The 24,503-nt window shown below is 42.3% G+C and overlaps 1 protein-coding gene across 1 annotated transcript in view; it reads right to left on the reverse strand.

Annotated features, from left to right (window-relative positions):
• Rh50 (Rhesus blood group-associated glycoprotein Rh50) overlaps window positions 1-24,503 on the reverse strand; it is a 157,007-nt gene that overhangs the window by 28,580 nt on the left and 103,924 nt on the right. The window contains exons 3-4 of the mRNA XM_067155783.2: window positions 22,983-23,172; window positions 8,400-8,550 (exon numbers count right to left, since the gene is read on the reverse strand). Of these exons, the coding sequence (XP_067011884.2) occupies window positions 8,400-8,550; window positions 22,983-23,172 (341 nt within the window). The remainder of the gene's footprint in view (window positions 1-8,399; window positions 8,551-22,982; window positions 23,173-24,503) is intronic.

Here is a 24,503-nt window from a genome sequence, read left to right on the forward strand (position 1 = left end):
CCAAATGCGCTTGTCGTGGCCAATTTTTGGTCAACCAATGTTTAAAATTTTTTGGTTTAATTTTTGTCTCTCTTACTTTGTACTTCTGACACGATAAATAAATAAAATACCGAGGGGTGACTAAACGAAAAATATTAAATGCCGAATGCGAGTGAAGAATTTAGAGGTTTAGAAAAAAATTAGTCATCCCATACCAAGTTGAATGGGAATCAACAGAGGGTGAACACTCTTTGTTCCCTTAATTTACATGTTTGAAGTTTGAAACCTTCCTCTCAAGTTATCTGCCTGGTGCTATCACATGTTAAGAAATTTCTGTCATTACCCTGAGTAGTTGGGCCTTCCAAACGACGGCAGGCAGCCCGTGCCTCCTATTTACGCCGCACACACTAGACCGGAGCGATGAAAATGACAATACAGCCCTAAAGCACCCCGCTTTAACAGCAGCTCAGACGGGAAAGTTCCAGAACTCTCTGTAGATAGGCTGGATTTCTGTCTTCTTCGTTTTGCCTCATGACTGAGGCGTCGTGACTATCATAATATTCAGCCCTCTAGCCGATGAACCATACTCCGCCATTCTTCCCTATCTAAAGCTTTCAATGTGGTTACTCTGAGAGAACACTGTAGGGGGCCGTTCACCATGTCAATCCATCGCGTTGGTATTCGTCCTCGTTGTCTGGTTCCCTGGACTTTGCCCTCAACAATCAGCTTTTGTAGACTACCATCTCGGCGCATTATATGTCCAAAGTAGCGTACAATTCGTTGAAAGACCTTACACGATAGACGAACTTTTATCTGAAGTTGGTTCAGGATTGATGTGTTCGTGCGATGAGCTGTCCAAGGAATCCTTAACATTTTCCTCCAGCAGCACATTTCAAAGCTTTCTATCCGTTCACGATCACGTTTGAGGATGGTCCACGTCTCTGCGCCATACAAGAAGACTGAGAAGACTAGAGATTCAACGAGCTTCTTTTTTGTCTTAATGGTGATGTTGTTATCTTTCCAGATCTTCCGCAGACGGATCATTGCTACCTTTGCTATTTCAATTCTGCGCTTTATTTCATCTTTGGAACCACCAGAATTGGATAGTAAGGACCCTAGGTATACATACTGATGTACAACTTCACACCCTCCAATCTGTTTGATATGTGGACTGTTGTTGTTCTTACGATCAACAATCATGACTTTGGTTTTCTGTCGATTTAGGCGTAATCCAATTTCTAGGCTTGCTTCCTCTACTCTCTTGATCAGCTCTGTCAACTCCTCTTCAGATGATGCTATCAAGGTGGTGTCATCAGCAAATCTCAGATTGTTGATCTTGCATCCCCCAATGGAAAACCCTTTGTCCCAGCCTTCTAATGCAGTTCTCATTGCATATTCACCATAGATATTGAAAAGTAACGGTGACAGGATACATCCCTGGCGAACTCCAGCCCTTGTACGAAACTGCTGAGACTGTTTGTTTTGAATCTTCACAGTGGCTGTATTTTCCTTATACAAGGAGTTGAGGAGATCAATTAAATGGAGTGGCAAACCCATGTCGTCCAAAATTTTGCAAAGATGGTTCCATTTGACAGTATCAAAGGCCTTTTGGTAGTCAATAAAGCACAGATATACCGGAACATTGAATTCTCTAGCCTTTTCTATGATTTGTCTTAGGCTTAAGATTTGTTCTCGAGTACCTTTTCCTTTCATAAATCCAGTCTGGACTTCAGGAATTTGATACTCTAGAAATGCCCGGAGTCTCTTGTGCAGGATATGAAGCATAACTTTACTGGCATGTGAAATCAAAGCAATTAAGCGATAATTTTCACATTTTTTCCTCGATCCTTTCTTGTGGATTGGGACAAAGATTGACTGTACCCATTCCTCGGGCCATCTTCTAGAATTCCATATTGCTTGGCATATTTTCAACAGCATTTCAATTCCAGCACCGCCTGTAGCTTTCAAGACTTCTGCACTTATTCCATCAGGTCCACACGCTTTTCCAGTTCTCAGCATTTTCAAAGCCATTTCTACTTCATCTCGGAGGATGTCAGGTTCAGGATCTGACTGCTTGTCTATCTTCACTTGGTCTTGTGCATTACATTGTTCACTGTATAGATCCTGGCAGTATAATCTCCATGTTTCCAGAACATTCTCTATATTCACAACATCATCCCCCTTTGAGTTCTGTATATTCCAGGAATATGGCTTGAATTCTCGAGTGATTATTCTAATTTTGTCAAAAAGATCCTTGCTGTGGTTTTGATTTGCATGGTTTTCAATCTCAAAACAAATGTTACTAAGGAAATTATTCTTATCTCTTCTACAAGAAGACTGAATCCTTCTATCAAGATCAGACATTTGCTCTCTTTTTTCTTTAGTGTTAATGCCAGATTTTTTAAGGCACCTTCTTTCTTCTACAAGCTGAAGGCTCAAGTCAGAGATCCACTGTTGCCTTCTAGTATTTGGTACTCGAGATTCATTCAAAGAGGACTCTATCCAGTTTTTTGTCACATTCCACAGCCCTTCTGCAGTAGTTATTGGATCCTGTAATATGGAGGCTCTTCGCGCCAATGATTCCTTCAAAGACGACATATTAACTACTTGTGGTATCCTGTGTGATCTTTTAACTGGCGTTTGAAGTTTTATTCTTATTTCTGTTCTAAGAAGCTGATGATCACTGCCACATACTGCACCTGGACAAGTTTTGGTGTCCATTACAGAAGACCTCCATCTTGAACTGATCAAGATGTAGTCAATCTGATTTTTATATTGACCATCAGGCGATGTCCATGTGTACATGTGCCGTATGTGATGCTTGAAGACTGTATTAGTTATAGTGAACCTGTTTTGAATTGCAAACTCAAGAAGCCTGTTCCCCCGTTCATTTCTTTCTCCAATTCCGTATCTTCCTATCGATGTTCTGACATGCTCATCATGTTGTGTTGAACCAATTTTGGCATTGAAGTCTCCCATAACAATAGTTATTTCTCTGCTTGGAAAAGCTGAAACAGTAGCATCAATATCTTGATAGAAGCGGTCAATTATTTCATCAGATGCATCCGCTGTTGGGGCATAAACCTGAATGATGTTGATTGAAAGTGGCTTGCATTTGAGACTTAGTGTTATAATGCGATCATTAACAGGTTTATATACTTTCACTAGGTCATTCAGTTTGTCACTGATCACAATTGCGACCCCGTTACTGCTTTTTTCTTCATTTCCAGAAAAATAGACCCAATGATTACCACTCCTAAAATGGCCATTGTTTTTCCAGTGAGTTTCACTTAGCCCAGCCACTCCTATATTATACCTTTCCAGCTCTTGTATTATCAGGAGAAGTTTTCCTGAAGCTAAACGTCCTCTCACATTCCAAGTACCCACATTCTGCTTTGTTCTTCCAGTCGCAAATTTCGCATATGCAGCCTGGTTGCCTACATGCACATGCCCAGTAGCACATTTCACACTTTGCAGCCTGGAACCGCAAAAGCGCCGGTTGTCAGCCGGGTCGCATGACGAATTAGATCCATTTAAAGCAGCTATCATGATAGTGTTCATGGGAATAATAGTGTAGTGAGGTCCCTCTCTCTTCCACACCGCAGTACCACAACCGAAAAACCAGTCATTCTGGTGACGCTTGAGGCTCCCCGCTCTTGACCCATCTCGAGCATGAATTGCTCTGTGCATCAAGTCGATTTCTGTACACACCCCCAGTTTTAATTGGCTAGAGGAATATGCACGAAATTCCTGATTGGTTAATAAATATGGAGGAATGAAGCCGTCGGAGTGTTAACAACTTAAAGCGAGGAAGATCTCGAGGAGAATTCTACGACCCATAAGAGGGCAAGATGGCACCTACAGGATCAGGCACAATAACGAGCTCTATGAATATCAGAAAGACGTAGTCACGTGTATGAGGGAAAGGCGACTGACCTTCTACGGGCACGTGACCCGCCTGCAAGCCTGCCGGCTCACCTACAGAATCGTCACAGTGACAAGCAGGGGAAAGGTTTCTAAGGTCAAGTGGATCACCTCAGTAAAATTCAGATCTAGAGGAACTATAAATCCCATTAGAGACCACAGAGAACCGATCTCAATACCGTCAGGCCATCCTACAGGGAGTCTTTCAACTGTCCCTCACAAGCAAAAAGAGTACAGGGACCGCCAGACCTAAGTGGACTGATGGGAGGAAGCAGGCACACATCCAGAAAATGAAAGCTTTCTAGGCGAAGAAAATGCAGAAGACCATACATAAGTAAGAGTTACGACGATCCCCGTGGTCCCTAGTAGGCCAAAACGAACCGGTTGCATTGTGTAAAATAAAGTTTGTATATGACAACGTATTATGCTATTGTCTACAGGGCCTGTATCATCATTGCGCCTGCGAAAACCGCTGTGTGATAATCTTGTGGGAGAAGTACTGACCCGCGGCACGTAAGTCATACGAGCGAGAATTCGTTGACATTCCTCACACAATATTGAACTTTAAATGACAGAACCTTACCGGCCAAAGTTCTAAGCTGGAATATTTCATGTAGCAGTTTTCGCAAGCGCATGACGATATGTCCTTTTTCTGGTGTGGAAAACCTCGAGTGTCATGATTTGTTACCTCCATATTCCGTATCTTGATGCAACCACTCTTTCGTATCTGTGCTGCGGGTGGCAGGCTTTGCAGGCGTTATTAGAAGTTGAAAGGTTATGAAGGCGCGAACGATTTTATGAGACAAGTGTATTATTGAACATGAAAACGGATGTTCTATGTCTTAAACGATTTACGAATTATTTGATATGAGCACCTCAGCCGCCTCATTCTATATATAGCTAATTCTAGATCTGGTTCCCCAAATACTGCCGTATTTAGTAGTGCGAGCGTAAATTACACGACTGCTTTTAGCGTTACTTTTTCGCATTCATATTGAGATTTTTGGAACGCTACTTCTTTATTTCGATGACCTAGCACAGAGCACAAGTGGCGCTATCAAGGCGATAATTCTAAATATTTTCTGCACATTCCTGGTTCCTCCGTCTTAATCGTTCCAGCTGCGTCTTTATTCCTTCGAGAACGGGATTATTCTGCTGGGAAGACATTTTTGCACGTAATACATTTTCCTTTATTCTTTATTTTGCTGTCACTTTGGGCGCCTTCGCTCGTCCCTCGTTAAGTTCTCAATGGAGCTATAAAATTCATACAATGTACAACAGCTCCTTCTTCTTCTCCTTCTCCGTTCGTGATATTAAAGCTCGAGAGTGATGTCGTAATAATGTGATTCGCCTATCTTAAATAATGAGTTCCACTCTTTAACAACTTTCTTTAACTCACCTTAGTCTTTCTCAACGGCCCATTGTCTTCTGATTTTTTAAAACTAAAGGAGCTGGGAAATTCATTTTATTTGCCATTATTCCAGTCTTGATGAAGATTACTCTCTTGCTTTGAGCCAACACGCACAGTGAATAAAGTAGTAAGCATTCTTGCACCTTAAGTAACGTAATTTACATGATTTACTAGTAATGGGAAGCAGTCTGCTTTACCTCGCACCCCACGAACCTACTACGATGGCGTAGCAGGGGGAGAGGTGAAACTCCCACGTGGCGCGTCCCAGGTGGCGGATAGGGGGGTCCTAACCGGCTTGCCGGCGGACTTGAGGGAAATAAAATACCTCTCGCGGACCAAACACACTACCCCTGCGGGTGGGGGACGCACATGTAAAATACACCCGCGGTATCCCCTGCCTGTCGTAAGAGGCGACTAAAAGGGGCGACCAAGGGCTGACAGAATTAGAACCATGAAACTAATTTTGAATCGTACCATCACGCGGGGAACACCATAGGTTGCCTGTACTTGCGAGTAGTACCACTAAATTCGGTACGAAATAGGTTTGTGATTAGTAGCAGTAAAAGCCTGGCCTGGTGGATTCCAGTACCCGTGCGTCGTACCCATGTGTGCAACACCGTGGGTCTGCGTTGCCTGTGATTAGTACCCACTGTGTGAGGAACACCACGGGAATACCGGCGCCCGTGTTTAGTACACCTAGGTGGGGAACCTTCTCGGTTTGCGTTGACTCTGAGTTGGGCCATTGTGTGAGACACACCATAGGTCTGCGTTACTTGTACGTATTGCAATACCTGTGAGTAGTACCATCTTTTGTGGAACACCGTGAGTCTTCGCTCCTTTTGATTAGTACCCCAACATGACACATACCATGGTTCTATTTTACTCGCGACATGTACCATTCTGTGGGGCCTTAGACGTGGATTTTGCACCCCCTTTAGACACCAGGCATCATTGTGCTTTATAAGTTGTTCCTTAGTCGGTAATAATGTTATTTTCGATCTGTATTGAGTCCGATCCACTGGTTTTTGTTTGTTTGTTTTGTGTTTTGTTGAGTTCCTGTCCATCCATTCATTCTTCATGCCATATTTTATTTTTATTTTGGTCAGTGGATGCCTTTGCAATTTTTGTTCTTTCATTTCGTACCATTAGGGGCCGATGACCTCGATGTTAGGCCCCTTAAAACAACAAGCATCAATCATCATCATTACCTCGCACCGACATACTAAAGTCTAATGGCGACGATGATATGAGAAAGGAATAGGAGTGGGAAGGAAGATGTTGTGACCTTAGCTAAGGCATAGCCGCAGCATTTGCTTGGTGTGAGAGTGGGGAACCACGGAAATTCATCTTACACAGCCTATTCCCGATCATTCTACCAGGTCAGGGATAGAATGAATGAAGCCACAATCAAGTGGCAAGGATAGTAACTGTGCCGGCTGTCGAGTACTGTCGGCCTCCTTTGGATCAACGATTAATGACTGACAAATGAAATGAAATTATATTGGAGAGTGTTACTGGGATGAAAGCTGACAAGGAAAACCAGAGTTCCAGGAGAAAAACTTATCCCTCTTTCGCTTTGTCCAGCACAATTATCGCATGAAGTGACCGAGATTTGAGCCACAGAAGCCAGCGGTTATAGGACGGTGCGCTGCCGCCTGAGCCACGGAACTTCTCCGTCGTCTGCATAAAACTCAGATTTTAAACCTTCAACTGCTCACGAAAATTTGAAACCACTGGCAATAATAAAATCTTCTCTCGTGACCTTTTGTTTTTAAATCATGAGCTGACAGCACTTTGTAATTACGAATGTAGACCTAAATATCTTATTAGCTTTATTAGCTGTAGCCTACCTAACGCTCTCTGCTCTCTTGAGGCGATTTTTGAATGGATTTTGGATGTATATGGAAAATTTATCGGAAACTTCAGATTTTATCTTCTATTAAGGGTACGAAGTCGCCGGGGTCGTGGTGCATAAAATATAGTTCCAGTATCTCGAAATTTTGTTGTCAAATCGCGTACCTTATCTCGATGGAGCAAAGGGGTATTTTTACAGGTAATCTGCTTCATGGTCCGTATCAATATTCGTGATCAAAAGTAAGGGGGTGGGGGAGAAGGTAAATGGGCCCCTTTTCCTTATTTGTTTTAAGTGTATTTGAGGTACAATTTTCGGATGGTTTACGAAAATTGTTTGTAAATTTTTCGCCTAATCGTGAAATAAGTAGCTGATGATGTTGCTAAGGAACGAAACATGTACTACTAGATAGCTTGCTTTAAGCAAATGTATAGTACGAAAAAGGTGGAAAGTCTTATTTATTATAGAATTCTTTTTATAAGGTGTATTTGGAAATTTGTTCCGAAACTTTTCTTTAACAATTTAACTATATTCGTCTCGTCCTCGAAACACGCATTCCAGTAAGAAGCTACGCTCTTCAGTAGTTAACATGCCCGCACAAGATGGCATAATTTACTGATTTAAAAATAGATTGTGGATGCTTTCCACATCCTATACCCGCAGTATTAAAAGAAGCGTTTCGACAGATAGGACTGGAAGAAGCAGCATTGCACGGTGTTGCCACATTCATACATTCTTTTATCCCTCCCTTAGCTTCTTCCGGCTCATTTGTTCCTTCTTTCAGACCGCTGTGTTCTATTGTACGTAACTCAGAAGTGAGAGATTTGGCCACTCCAGGCAACACGAGCCAGCCCATAGGCTTATCTCTATGGCAACCGCAGTGGCTCCGCCCACGTTTCCATGACAACCTTATCCCCTACTCCCTTCTCCCCACCCAGGCAGGCAGTAAAAGGTCCTCCTTCTAAGAGTCGGAACGCATCTTTCAATATTAGACTATAGCAGATAGCGTGGGGAACCGCTCTAGCGGAACAGTGACAGCTGTCAAGCAGGCAGCAGACAGAGAGCAGGAGTGCGGGAGGAAGACAGAGCAAGTTGTCAAGCAGGCCACAGGGACCTTGCAAGCACGCGGTGCTCTGCGGAGAGAATAGTTGAACGCACTGTAATTTGTGACATGTTGCTCTCCACCCGCCAACGTTCCCCGCAAGTGCCCCTTGTAAGTGAAAGTGCACTTACCTTGAGCACGTGGACTCCCAGATGTTCGTTGGCTGTGCTCACCACGATCTCCAGCAGTCCCATGATGAGCAGTTGGAGAGGCGTGGTCTTGCCTAGCACAGCACCCATGGATATGAGCACAGCTGCTGCTGCCAGATCTGCCGTCAACAGGCTGCAACATTCATTATCTACGTATTAGTGGCGAACTCCAAGGACCAATACACGTCCCTCTAATAAACCTTTAACCGAGCGCACAGTGTTTGTACTCTACGCTACCACAGCTGCAGTACGGGCGACGCGCGCATAGTAATTAACCGTGCAAGGAGCCTGCACATGTTCGACCTGGCAAGCATGAGTCGCCAGTCTGAATGTCAGCTGTTAACATGGTTAGACAGTTATCATTGCAACACCGTATTTTCGTATGTAAAAGTTCTGTTTTAATTGTAATGGTCATGTGAACAGTCATAACTATACCTCGGATTTGTAGGTGGTAATAGGTTAGAATGCAAAGTAATTTGGTTTGTAGGAAGTGTCATGCAACCCGTTGTACCATAATGTAGGAAGAGTGCCATAAATTCAAGGAGTTATATAGGCTGTGCCCCTAATATCTATGCAAATCTCATAGCATACCCGTTGTACAATGGAGGGTACACTTGTTACTGCCTTAAGTAAGTTTGCATTCTAACCTATCAGCACCTAATAATCCGGACTCTAGTCATAACTCTCTGTAATGGTGTACAGAAAATCCTAATGGTGTTTCTGAAGTTCCTCATTATGATATGAAGATTGGTGTTTGGTGTGCTGTTAGTGCAAGACGAATAATTCGGCCTATTTTTTCGATACGACAGGAAGTGCAGAGAGGTAACAATTTTGACGCCGTTCTTCGATCAGTTAAGGGAAGAAGAAAAAATCGGGTGGGTGGTTTCAACAAGATTCAGCCCCTGCTCATACAGCAAAAGATTCCCTTGTTACAATCTCGGAAGTGTTTGCAGACAAAGTGATCAGTGCTGGTCTATTTCCCACTCGTTCTCCAGATCTAACAGTGTGTAATTTTTACTTGTGGGATAAACTGGATGAAAATGTGAATCGAACAAATCCTCAAACCTTGGAGGTATTGAAAAATAAACATTACGAATGAAATCAGTAATATTACAGTGGCGGAACTCACTCGCGTCAGTTAGAATGTAGTTACCATATATAATGCCTGTATAACCCAGGAAGGACGACACATCCAGTATAAGACTGTATACACGCTTAAAGCAGGGCGGCCGCGCCCGACGTAAGTTCGGCTGAGGCAGCTGCCGTAGCGGAGAGTACAAAGACCGTGCGTTCGGTCTGAGTTTATATGAGACCATGTATGTCGGACGAAACAGCTCAAAATATATTCGCTTTCGAATTAACACAATTTCCAGATACAATGAGATGATCAAAATTTTTTGATGTTTATTATAAGAGCATAAGGAACAGATCTGACACTTCAAAAAATGGAATGAAGGCATCGGTAAAGTAATGGAAAAGGCTATGAAATATTTGGCTGCAACAGCTGTAACCTTACATTGGATTGCTGCCCGCCTGGTGAAGTCTATAATAGTCTGACGCCGTAGTTAGAGTCCCGTTCGTCGAGAACATGTTCACCATCAGAATGTTGGTCGACAAGGTAGGAAAGATAGCAATTTCTAATCATTAGAATGCGTGCAAAAATCTTGGACTCAATTTCAAACCTCTCTGCATTGTTCATGTGGAGGCAGGACGTCAAGTATGAAAACCTCCACCAGGCGAGCCGAACACGTCTTTGGACACTCCATGTACTAACAGCATCTACTAACATACGGCAAGGTGGATTCTAACCCCTTCATCCACAGGTTTGAAGATAATAATAATGGCGTATGGCCTCTGGACGGGCCTGGTGCGGGTCTCTTTCTCGTAGAAGGCATTCTAGGCAACCTACATAACTGTGAAAATGAGGACCCTACCTAGGATGATTTCTAATGCTGAATACGTCACATACCCCCAGCCCCAGAGCCGTTGGAATTAACCAATTGAGGTTAAAATCCTCGACCTGGTCGGGAATCTAAACCGGGACCCTCTGGACCAAAGGCCAGCACGCTAAACATTTAGCCATGGAGCCAGACAGGCCTAAAGATGGTTTTATATTTACGCCAGGCAAATGCTGGAGTTGTACCTTAACTAAATCCAAGGTTGCTGAAAAGGAATACAAATATCATCTTCCCCTGTCGTCATTGAGTGCTAGGGTTGCAGCCACGAATAGGGAAAATGCTAAAAGAAGAAAATACAGCGATTTGTTGGACAAATTCTTCTTTGTGCCAGTAGTCATTGAATCGAGCTGTACCTGGCGTAATGAGGGCCTCAGTCTTATACGGCCAACGGATTGCTCGGATTTCAGGCGATAAGCGAACAACTGATTATCTTATTCAGCGCATCAGCATAGCTCTAAAGCGTGGTAATGTCACATCCATTGTCGGTACACTACCACCTGTTAAAGTGCTGGATAAAGTTTTTCTTCTTTAATGCACGACTTTGTAGTTTATGGATATTCAGCATATATTAGATTACTAGTTTAATGATTCTTGGCACATTGTGCGCATTAAATAAATAAAGGTGTTAATAAAATATAGTATTGAGAGGTACTAAAGAAAGGGCAAAGTCATCTCCGTACAGGCCTTGAAGGCCCTTGGAGGGGTGGAAAGTAAAGGCTTCCACTATCCTTAACCTCGGCACTTGATGCGGTAGAGTGGTTAGCTCTACGCCCGGCCGCCTTTGCCCCCAGGAATTAACCTGGTACCTCATTTTTGGTGTAGGCTGAGTGAACCTCCGGACCAATCCACCTTTGGAAGTGGAAATCTCGTTTCTTAAATTTCAGGACTTCCTGGCGGGGATTCGAAACAACGTCCTTCCGGGTGAACCGAGCACGCCTTTACTGGCTCGGGCAGGCAGCCCCTCTATTGAGAGATACTGACCATGTAAAATACAATAAAAAAATCTCAGAACCTGCTTATTTGCCTAGGTTTGAGGTGCCGATTTCGATGGAGAAATCAAATCATTACATCGTATTTTCACGATGAAGATCACTAATTTAACACAATTAAATGCAATATTGTCAATTACAGTATTACATGCACATTCATAAATCCACTAACGTTTGCTGGCAAAGTGTATGTGGATGCGATGCCAACATAATTACTAAGCTTTAATTTATTGACAATGCCTATGTTCATTGTGGTTTGGCAAACTGATATGGTAGTGATTTGTATGATGTCTCATCAGTGTTCCTAAGTAAAAGTTACCAGCTTGCATTAGGGAGATTGTGGGTTCGAACCCGACTGTCGGCAGCCCTGAAGTTGGTTTACCGTGGTTTCCCCATTTTCCCACCAGGCTGTACCTTAATTAGGGCCACGGCCGCTTCCTTCTACACCGATCTCATCGTCGCCATAAGATCTATATGTGTCCGTGCGACGTAAATATAACAAATATAACAATTAACTCCTACCTGCCTTCCTTAACCATTATCCGCCTGTCTTTCTACCGCCACTAGCTTGAAAGCGGGTATAAACCGTTGCGGTTTATAAATTATAGATGACTTTGATAATAGTCGCTATTACGTAACTCTCAGATGCATGAAAATACTGAGCTATACGTGACAATTAAAACCGTGTCAATACCATTTAACGCATCCCGCCCCCCCCCCCACAAAAAAGAAACAAGCAAGCACACTACTGGTGGTCTCGCTTCTACAAAATCAAACATAAGCTGCGATCCAGCATTTAATTCTGATGTGATATACCCTTAAGTAACAGGCGATGATGACTCCTTCGCTGAATGGTCCGCGTTGAAGCCTTCGGCTCAGGAGGTCACTGGTTCGATTCCTGGCCGGCTCGGGGATTTTAATATTCATATTCGGACAACACAGACTACGCTACCAACCAGTACAGAAACACGCAATATTGAATACATCCTTCCAGATCGTGTTGCCGTCAGGAAGGGCATCCGGTCGTAGAACAGGGCCAAATTCATCTGTGCGACCCAGTTCGTGCCCGCGACTCCATAGGTTGGTAAAAGCGGTAGAAGAACATCTACGAGTTGTAGTGTAGTTCCATCTTAAGAATGCGCTGGTGAAAACATTTCCACAAATAAAATGAAGTACTCGCATGGTGTCAGGTGCGGTGTGTGCAGGCGTTTTAATTTCACCCCATCTAGGGTGCCTCGTCAATTATGATGTCCTATTTTAGTCTAGCAGACGGCGATCTCACTTCGGCGACCTGTGGTTAAAATTGTAATACATTCTGTCGGGTGAACACCGGAGATCTTGTAAATGACACTTCTTCCGCCCTTCAAAAATATGATTAAATCTGGCGGGTTTTAACCCACGGTGGTGGGATCTGGAATACACCACTCTATCATTGATCCAAAAAAAGGACTAGAAACTCAGAATTTAATCATACCACTGACACGTCCCTATTTTCTAAGCCAAGGATGAGATTAAGACAGATATTCATTTTATTTTAATGAACATAGCCTTTTAGTTCCGGGAGTACCCGAGGATATGGTCGGCTTGCGTAGTGCGAGGCTTTCCATATGACGCCTATGGGCGACATGCTGCGCGCTTGGGTGTAACATGATGAGGAGGCAAAGAGATACGAGTGAAGCCGGTTGTCCGCACACAGTAGCCTATTTGTACTTGTGCCAGTATCCTAGTTTTCATCTTTCTTATCTGACCTCACTTGGTCAACTTTTGTTCTTTTCATATTGCCGAGTGAGTTGGTCGCATAGTTGTACGGTTTCGTTCGGGAGATAGTGGGTTTGAATCCCAGAGACGGTAGTCTCGAAGATATTTTGTTTCCCATTTTCACAGCATGCAAATGGTGGGGCTTTCCAATCCGAGCCTCTGTTCCGACCTCAGCGGTATCAGGTTTTTTTAAGATCTAGAGATTCTTTTACTTACGCCGCTCGTAGCCTATCCCTACATTTTGACGTTGCTATCATTCTTCAAAGTATCGGATCTCTTGCGTTTCCCTTTATCTAGTGTTAGTAGAGGACGGTTGCCAGTTGTTCTCCCTCATACAACGGTAATCACTACCACCACCACCATCTGTCGAATAACACCAAGGGTTTTGCTCAAGGCTTAACGTCTTAATTCAACGGACGAATCAGCATCAACAGAGTCATATGACCTCGCTCTATATAAACACTGCGAAGAGGTTTGGAATTGAATCCAGGCTTTAGGCACACAAGGTAGTGATCAGAAATTGTATACCACCAACTCTCATACACTGCTGGCTAACATTCTGATGGTGATTTTCTTTCCAACAACGAGTATCAAACTGGCCGACCACGATCTTAGACCATAGGGCCTTAACGATCATTGCCACGAGGGGGACTGATACCGGGACCCGCCAACGAAAGTAGCAAATTCGATCTAACCCATACCAGAGGACATTTAAACACTATGTGCCGCTAGCAAAGGCAGAAATAGATAAATTATTATTTTCAAAGTCAGATTCGGGTTATACACCCTAAACTATATGAAACTGATGTATCGCATACGATGGAAACCAGTGATGTTTGGTATTACTAGCTAAAGGGGCAGGAATGTCATCCAGTAACGGGTTGGATTTCTTTTTTTTTTCAACTTGCTTATCGTCGCACCGACGGGGATATGTCTTATGGCCATTGTGGGATAGGAAAGTTCTAGGAGTCAGATGGAAGCGTCCGTGGCTTTAATTAAGGTATAGCCTCATCGTTTGCCTGGTGTGAAAATGAAAACCCTTGTATGAGGTATACCATGTGTCTGTGTTACCTATCAGTGGTGGCATAATGTGTGACATACCATGGGTCCACATTATCTATAAATAGTACCACTATAGAAGAAATACATTGGTTCTGCTTTACCAGTGACTAGTTCTGTGAAGAGGGGCCTGTAACCTGGAATTTGGACCACGTTGGACAACAAGCATCATTCGTTCTGTATTTTAGTCGCTGGACACATTTTTAGTTATCGTGTAATTTCCTTGCACCTTGTACCACTAGGCGCCGGTGACCTAGCTGATAGGCCCCTTTAAACAACAAACATCATCAACTTCAAAGTGGGAAACCACGGAAAACCGTCTTCCGGCTGCCGACAGTGGAGTTCGAACCCACTAACTTATCTCCCGAATGCAAGCTCACAGCTGCACGCTCCTAATCGCATGGCCAGCTCACTCGGTGGGTTAGATTTCAGTAAGATACCATGTTTTTCGATCTAGAGTTGTGGTCGAAGGTTTGCATAAATAACAGGGGTTATAAGATATATGGTGAACTCTAGAAACCGGATTATTTCTTAAAGTAGGTTAGAATGCAAATTTACCCAAGCGGAGTAACAAGCATGGTCTACCCTGCACAACGATTGTGCTATGAGATTTGCATAAGTGGTAGTGGTATGCCCCATAAGAACCCCTGGAATTTATGTCACTCTCGCTAAATTACGGAAGAACGGTCTAGTCGAAACTTCATAATAACCAAATTAGTTTGCATTCTAACATATTACTGCGTAGACACCCGGAATCTACTGATCTCATAACAAAACTGTTGTTCGGGCGAAGGGGTATTTGATACTAGACTGCAATCTAACGTATTACTGAATGAAGTTCCTGGCGCTATTGGTGACAGTCAAGAGCAATGCTGAGGCCGTTTTTAAGCTCAAGCTCGTACGAAGAAATACGCAGAACTAGTGCATCTGTTCTTATGTACCAACAAGCAGAATACTGAATGTAAACTGCAGACCTCAGCTGACCTTGATTTAAGAGTACAGGAAATGAGTGTTATATCGTAATGGACGAGATAAGTTGCTGTAATATACCATCACAAATGAGAAATGATGGATTGCCCAGAGCAAAAGAAAAACATTGCGTTACATTTTACGTGTCAGGTGTTGATGAGGAAAATGATTGATTGGCAATCAACTCTTCTCCCTGCTTCGATTACAAGGTGGATGCTCATGGTGATGTACTGTAGTTTGCCTCAATACCTGTAATACTTAAACAAGTTTACAGACATATGCAAGATTCATGTTCATTTATAGCACGTTGATGACATTTGAGTCAGTTTGAGGCAGTGAGGAATTTACCTAGCCAAGACAACAAAGGTGTGGTCGGTTCATCAGGAAGGACGTCGGTTCGATATCCCGTAATGAAGGCGAATAATTTAAGGAAATATATCTCCACTTCTTGGGCGGTATTTGCCCTCAGGCTCACTCGACCTACATAAAAATCCTCAGTTCTAGCCCTTCAAGCAACCAAGCAAGCAAGCAAGCAAGGAACTCAATGTTGAAAGAATCCTAGGGTTATGGGCTACGAATTTTAGATGAGAATAGATTCTTTATTTATTCTTAAAAATTACAATAATTTCCTTAATCTTCGTTATCCGGCCTTGTTCTACCGTTACGAGCGCTAATGTTATTCAATGCAGAGTTTCACTTAAGCCCTTATAACTACACTCGGTGAGGAAATTAAAAAAAACCGCATTACAGGAATAATCATGTAAATAAGTTAATTTAGCTAGTATTCGAATAAAAGAGAAAGCGAGTAAAAATACAAGCGGTTGTAAGCTCTTTTTCCGGAACTGCATTTAGGCAGGAAGTGATTTTCGAAATTTTCTTTTAGTTTGAAAGAGCTATCCAATATTCAGAATTTGAAACCTTTCCATGCCCTTTAGCCCTTCAACATTCGGCAAAATTGAGGAAATTGCTTGATTTTACGTTTTTCGTTGTATGGGGACCCGTACTTAGTCTGGTAAGAAATGTCTTCAACATCAAAAGTAAGTAACTGGGAGAAAAGACGGCTGGGCGTTGATCTAACACTTAGTGCCGAGGTTACTGATAGTGGAAGCATTTACATTCCACTGCTCTTAAGTCTTAGCCGGCACCGTGGTGTAGGGGTAGCGTGCCTGCCTCTTACAGGGAGGCCCCGGGTCCGATTCCCGGCCAGGTAAGGGATTTTTACCTGCATCTGAGGGCTGGTTCGAGATCTGTACGCGATTACAGTTGAGGAGCTATCTTACGGTCAGACGGGGGCCCCGGTCTAGAGAGCCAAGAATAACGGCCGAGAGGATCCGTCGTGCTGACCACATGCCACCACGTAATCTGCAGGTCTTCGGGCGGAGCAGTGGTCCCACTTGGTAGGCCATGGCCCTTCGGGGCTGTTGCACCATGTGGGTCTCTAAGTATTACATTAGCTATCAAAAACAGAAGATGTGGTTATCTTCCTATTATTCATGTATGGGTATGAGAAGTGGACGCTGAAACAGACAGACAAGAGAAAGATGGCGCTTTTGTGCTTGGCGTTCTTTTAGTGCATCTGCATCATCTATGTGGACTGCATACACCATGGTCTTTACATGTCACCAAAGCCAAACATATAAAGGTTAATGTCAGGCGAACGGGTAGGCCAAAAGAGTTGGCCCTACGATGAAAATTGGTCGGCGCCCCATCACGCACGTACCATAACCTAACACGCTAATTGGTTTACGACCAATGTTTCGGTAGGAAAGCGTTTCGGTAGGAAAGCTTTTCCGTCTTTTCTTGCATACGACTCGCCGTAAATTATTGGAGCATCGTTATCACTAATAGTAGTGGTAAAGCGGTAAAGTACACTAAATGACAAACAGATGGCGCTGGACAGCAACACGTCCGGTACAAATGGCCACAAATATTTGACAAGACATTGGGTTTTATTGACACCAATAACGTGTGCTTCCTCTTAAAACAATAATCACCACCACCACCACCACACCAATAACGAGTGCACAAACAGGCCAAGAGATGACGCTGGACAGCAACACGTCAGTAATGCAGCATGAGACTCGTGTACGGTATAAAAGGAGCTATCGTGAGAGAGAGCGTCAGATACGCCTGCAATCGCGGCATGTGGACGTTACTAGAAAAGGCGCTGTTAGTGAAGCTTTACTTTCTGTATTTTGATGTCAATAAAACCCCATGGCATCCCAATCATGTTTGTCAATTATTACCTCTCTACTTCCAATATTCCGTGAAGTATTGCCTCGTCAAATGTTAACAGACTTTTGGGTCATCCTGTATATTTAATTCATTTTCATTGGAATTTTTTAGATGTTGTTATATTTATTATTTTCGGGCAGCTGCCCCAGATGGGTTCTATTATTTAAAATTACTTTTAAGATACAGAGATGATTTTTCACAATTTGTTGGCTGAATTCGCATCCCACCCTCAGTATGTAGTATTTTTGAAATGGAATCGCTCAGTTTTGAGGTCAGAATTTAACGAAAATTCAGAGGTCTCGTGCCTGAGATCACGATATCACCAGGGATGCAAAACTAAGAGGTTGCTTTCAGATACTGAGATCAAACCTTCGCAAAATATTGTCTTCCATTGCAAATCAGGTGGGACAAGTTTGCGGCGCCACGATCAGGACTGATGGTGAAGAGTTATCCTCCCGTTCTCAGGTCGCTGAAGTGCCTTGCAGTATCAGAGTGCAATCCCTTAAGCTTGCTCATTCAGCCAGAGTGGCTATGAAGTGTAAAACCTCGAGAGATATCGCTGTGGTAATGTTTATAGCACTCAAGTTTGGAGAGGATTTTGACGATGGATCTTCCCTTCCGCTGTGTTAAAGAAGCAGTGGGTGTTCGTACACGTGGAACTGTCGTATGTAGGGTGTTCAGTTCGGAGTGATACTGCTTTTCAGCACGCTACCACTCTGTATGACATGGAACTTTCTTGTTTTTTTTTGAGAGTCCTTACAACGCACGTATAATTTTTGTGGGGATAGCCCAGAGGAAGGGTTACGCAGGACCGAGAAATGCAATTTGTACATCAGGCTAATACAGTACCGCCCTAAAGTTTAGAACCACATTAAAAAATTATGAAGTTCCATCTAGAACGTAAAATTATGCTACTAGACCTCTGTAATTTTTTTCCTGAGCTCTTACAACTAATATGATATGCATCGTCTAATTTCATTGATTTAAGCCAAGTATTGTATAAGTTATTCACTTTTAACTGTTGGAAGGTCACATCAGAAAGTCAACATTTTTGGAAATATTATGTATTGTGCAGTATACTGTAATTGATTTCAAGTATCACCACCGAGATTCTTTTGAAGGCTTATCAATAGTTGGGGGTCATTTTAGTATAAATATAAACATTCCGAAAAAATGCGGCATTGATTTTTGTGCGTTTAATTTTTTCAAACCAGCGCTAAAATAGTTAACTTTTCCTTGTTCTTGCCATAGGTCTCAGTGCGAGCTATCAGCATCAGAAATGTGTTCTTGGATGCCATCCGCAAAGAGCAAATGAAATTATCAGGGCAGATAAGTTTGACACCAATAGCTCGTTAGTGGTTATGAATTTCATGTTTTTGGTCCGTATTGAACTGAGAATAATATATAAGTAATAATAATAACAACGTAAACGTTTCCACCTTTTCAATACTAAAATATATTCACAAAATTATAAATTACACGGTACTAGTTTCGACCCATCTAGGGGTCATCATCAGCCGTATTGGAGCAAAGATCACTTTTGGTGAAATCCTAAGAAAATGTTATTTTAAAGAATAACAAGTGAAATGAGATGTTATTATGGTAATATATTTTAGTATTGAAAAGGTGGAAACGTTTACGTTGTTATTATTATTACTTATATATTACCAATAGCTCGCCCTGAGACCTTGGGCCATACATGACAAAGGCAAAGAAAAATCAACCATTTCGGCCTTGGTTCGAGAAAAATAAAACACGCAAAAGATCCGGTGCCGCATATTTTCGGAATACAAAACTCTTGGTGGGCTGTAGTGCCATGGGGTTTGGTTTTTTTGGTTTTGGTGATACTTGCAACCAATTGGGAACATGCATCATTTTAAAAATATTTTTTTTGAAAAGTACACCAAATAAATAGTACGTAAACGTATTACATTGTGGTATGTTGCCTCGTTTTCTACCATTAAAAAATATTTAATAGTGCCTTTCCGCAAGGCCTCTGACGTAAGCGGCGCGCTGTGACGTCACGATCCAGTACCAGCCGTTGTGCATCAGCCGTTCTTAAAAGCCGATTGTTTATTATTCATGATCGCGAATAACTTCAAAATGACAGAAGAAAGGTTCAAAACAGCACAATCAGACAATCTATCATGTGTAAATGTCATCATTCTTGAAAAATAGTTACTTTTGTGGCCGCAGAAATTCGCGGATAACAAGCAAGTTTGTAAGTGGCGTCTTTTATATACGTGCAATGTACTGTAACCCATAGTATTAGGATAACAACGAACCTGGATAGATATCACATCACTTTCAACATTTCCTTCTAGACTGATTCCCCTATTAAAGAATAACATTACATTTTCGGGCTTTCAGCATTAGTAAAGTAAGAAATCGGATTTCAGCACTAACATAAACATATAGGTAGCATTATAGTACTAGTCCGTTTCTGTGGTGTAGTGGTTAATGTGTGCCACTCCCGGAGGCCCGGTTTCGATTACCGGCTCTGCCATGAAAGTTGAAAACAAATAGTACGAGGGCTGGAACGGGGTCTACTCAGCCTCGGGAGGTCAACTGAGTAGAAGGGTTTCGAATCCCACCTCAGCCATCCTCGAAGTGGTTTTTCGTATTTTCCTACTTCTCCTCCAGGCACCTAAGGCCACGGCCGTTTCCTTCCCTCTTCCTTGTCTATCCCTTCCGATCCTCCCATCCTCCAACAAGGCCCCTGTTGAGCATAACAGGTGAGGCCGCCTGGGTGAGGTAATGGCCCTCCTCACCAGTTTCATCACCATACTCAAAGTCTCACGTTCCAGGACACTGCCCTTGAAGTGGTAGAGGTGAAATCCCTCGCTGAGTCCGAGAGAAAACCAACCCTGAAGGATAAACTGATTAAGAAAGAAAGAAGGAAAGAAAGATCGTAGTACTATAGGGCTATAATCTATCATTCCCAAAAAATATATATATTTATGGTTGGGACAACTGGCCTACCCACTTCCGGTGCCCATAAAAGAGAATTAAATATCTTTGTGGAGGGAAAAAGTTAAACATGATAAAGATAAATATGACTTCATCTAGTTTTCACAAGTCGGGCTGAGTGGTTCAAACTGTTGAGGTGCTGGCCTTCTGACCCCAACTTGGCAGGTTCGATCCTGGTTCAGTCCGGTGGTGGTTGAAGGTGCTCAAATACGTCAGCCACGTGTCGGTAGATTTACTGGCACGTAAAATAACTCCTGCAGGACTAAATTCCTGCACATCGGCGTCTCCGAAAATCGTAGAAGTAGTTAGCGGGGCGTGAAGCCAGTAACATTAATTACATGTGGCTTTTAACAAGCTGAGCATATCAGGAAAGAAAAGTGTCCTGGTGACATTTTAGTCGCTCAATACAGGAATGTCTTTGGGTGCTGTGACTTTTACATTTTTTTTTTTTTGCTGTTTGCTTTACGTCACACAGTCACATATAGGTCTTATGGCGACGATGGGACAGGAAAGGCCTAGGAATGGGAACAAAGCGGCCGTGGCCTTAGGTACAGCCTCAGCATTTGCCTGGTGTGAAAATGGGAAACCACGGAAAACCATCTTCAGGGCTGCCGGCAGTGGGGTTCAAAACCCACTATCTCCCGGATGCGAGCTCACAGCTGGGCGCTCCTAACCGCACGGCCAACTCGCGCGGTATTCTTACCCTTCGGTTTATTGACTTGGCTTGTATAACCTAAAACTTAGGCTAAGTTGGATAATATTTTAAACACCTACATCACTATTCTTACCTGTGTGCAATTATGTTATTTATTTCATTAATATTATGATAATTATTATAATTGAGCATTGTTAACTTATAAGACCCCAACAGACAAGCATTGGTTTTGTGTAGAGTTATACATTTGTTCAATTCACGTTGTTTCCTTTCATGATGTACACGCCTATTCTTTGTTACATTATAGAGTATTTAGATATAGCCTAAATTTCTTTACCAATTAAGCTCTTCAATAAAGACATACATAACTGTCCCATGCCAAGATATATTGGTAGAATTAGAGCTGTCAAAATGGTTCATAACCCCTTTGATTTATTATCTTGACATGGATCACCCAAAACATAGGTTAGGTTTGGAGAATACTTTAATACTCAGCATTATTTAATGCACTGTTCATTACTTTCATATTCCAAGATGTAATTGAAGCATTTAAATAAAGCATCATACATTAAAATTTAAAGTTTTACCACTAGAACAGTTGACATGGAAAAGTGATTTGAAAATTCAAACAAATTCATCTTACGTTAAAATCTTCAAAAAAATAAACTGTAGACTTTTCCGATATATCACCAGCATTTCTCCAGCTCGCCAAAATCCATTTTTCCCTAGTTTTAGCGTCTTTGGAACGTTTATAAACAATTTGTTTGGTATGGTATGCGATGTGCTATTGCACATCGGAACTCTACACCATTTATAAGTTTTCTGCCTCACTGTCTGCGCAGGATTCATTTTAAGTCTAAAATATACCACTCAGATTATTATCCAATGTATAGACGTCGAATTTAACCATACTAGACACTAACGTAAAGTAGAAATACGCGAAGTGTATCCTGCTTCTCACAGCACACTATGTGTTATTTCGTCTGCTAATTCAGTCAATCTATACGATGACGTCAGGCCAATGAGATCGCGTACTTGCGTGACGTGACATTTTCGTAGATTTTTATCATGTTTGGAGTTATTATTTGTACATTCTGATCACATTTTTGAATTCTGCATGCAATTTTGAATCAGATTAGCATATTTTTATTTAAAACCCCGGATCATACATGTTCCCTATTACAGTATACAGTACATTACATTACCAAAATTTTTTATTTCTTTGTGAACTTCCAAGAGTTAAACATTCATAATTTCTACACTACTTGGACTAAGTCAATGAAATCAGGCGGCATATACCCTATTGGATGTGAAAGCTCAGAAAGAAAATTACAGAGGTCTAGTGGCACAATTTTAGGTTGTAGATGGCATTTTGTGATTTCTTTATGTGGTCCTGAACTTTTGACCGGAACTATAGTAAGTTAATAACACTAGTATCTGCAGTAAACACTAACATGTGCACCCAAAATAAATTGTCCACTACGCGGGAAAGCAGAGAATCATGAATATGTTGTGAGCTTAGAAGACAAGAGAACGAGTAAGGATTCTTTTGTCGTTCCCCTCATGGTAGCCTCTTACCACAAACAGAGTGTCAGATAATTCAGGGGATATCACGAAGAATAGATAGCCAGTTCGTAATACTATTCGTGAAACTTAGTTATACTTCGACTCCCTAGTGCTTAATCGGTAGGTCTCGGTTCCCTTCGTGAGCAAGATTGATAACTTATAACACCAAAAGTGTATCGATTATGCATGGATTGGCTGCCCAATATTTCCTCAGTCGTGTCTGACCACTTTGTGTTACTAGAGTCTCTGTAACTCTTAAAAAGACTAGTGTCAAACAGTATATTTTTCTATGAGAATCTTGTAAAGTTCTGGGTGAGGTAGTTAAGGTTTTCATAAAAGTCAGTAGCGCTATGCCCACGTGTTCATGCGTAGTGTCAAGCTCCGTGAGACAGAGAGTAGAGCTTACCTGGTCACACTGACGTGAATCTTGCTGTCTTCAGGATCGAGATTCCAAAACCCCTGACACAGAATAGCCCACTGTACCATGAGTGCAGCCACCAGCATATTGAACCCAACTGAGCTGTAGCCGTACTTCTTCAGGAAGGTCATGAGGAATCCGAACCCGACGAATATCATCACATGGACATCCTGGAACACTGCAAACAATACTACATATGTAGTTAAAACGCATGAGTTGAATCCATTCTCAATATCAGAGCCATACAGTAGCGACGATTGGGAATTTGAAACGGGGGTGGGGGAAGACAAAAATGTATAGGGGGTTAACAACAAAATCAAAAAAATATCCAACAACATTTTACAGAGAAGTAAAGGTTGACGGTTTACCAACTTAACTGCGGTAATAGTAGTTTTTGGAGACTGCATATATAAAACAAGTTAATAGAGTATTGTGTTTCCCATTCATTTGCTAGGGAAAACTTAATTTTCTTAGCATCGTCGTAAGTTTTCATATTGAGTTATTTTAATTGAAATTTCAAGTATCTGAGGTAAATGATAGATGTCTGCCTGTTGCCATTTCTTGATGGAAGCAGTATTTCTGTACAGCCCAGAGCAAAGTGTAGCTTCCACCGACGTTCCAGTCTCATTCACGGCTGTGGCAATATGGAAGCTGCTGGGGTATGAGTGGTGCTGAGTAATGACTTTTGGAGCTCAACTAGTGTCTGAGTGTTATGAAAGGTGTTGCTCATAGGATCAGTCGTGCTGCAGTATTACCGGCTGGCCCAGTGAGGAAAGCAATGGCAAACTAACCTCACTCCTCATCTTGCCTAGTACGCCTCATTTGAGCTCTGCCATTGGTTTTTGCGGTTTCCCTATAACTGCATAGCCTTAGGTGGTGCTATTTGAGGATCCAACCAACCTCTGGGCTCATGACCTAACAGACAGACATGATAGATGTCTAGGGAAATTTTTGATTGGGCGAGTTGGCTGTGCGGTTAGAGGCGCGCGGCTGTGAGCTTGCAACCGGGAGATAGCGGGTTAGAATCCCACTGTTGGCAGCCCTGAAGATGGTTTTCCGTGGTTTCCCATTTTCACACCAGGCAAATGTTAGAGCTAATTAAGGCCACGGCCGCTTCCTTCCAACTCCTAGGCCTTTCCTATCCCATCGTCGCCATAAGACCTATATGTGTCGGTGCGAGGTAAAGCCACTAGCCAGGAGGTATGAAAAATAATCTCTAAGGTATTACGTGAATTTCTGTCACAGGTGGCTACGAGTTATGTGAGATTTATCAAGGAGGTCACGCGGGAGGAGGTTTATAAAAACATCCGCGAGTTTCTAGGATAATTATCGTGGTAAATGCCTAAGAAGTTAATAATAATAATGTTATTTGCTTTACGTCCCACTAACTACTTTTTAAGGTCTTCGGAGACGCCGAGGTGTCGGAATTTAGTCCCACAGGAGTTCTTTTACGTGCCAGTAAATCTACCGACACGGGGCTGTCGTATTTGAGCACCTTCAAATACCACC

Source organism: Anabrus simplex, chromosome 11, assembly GCF_040414725.1.
Source record: "Anabrus simplex isolate iqAnaSimp1 chromosome 11, ASM4041472v1, whole genome shotgun sequence".
NCBI lineage: Eukaryota > Metazoa > Arthropoda > Insecta > Orthoptera > Tettigoniidae > Anabrus > Anabrus simplex.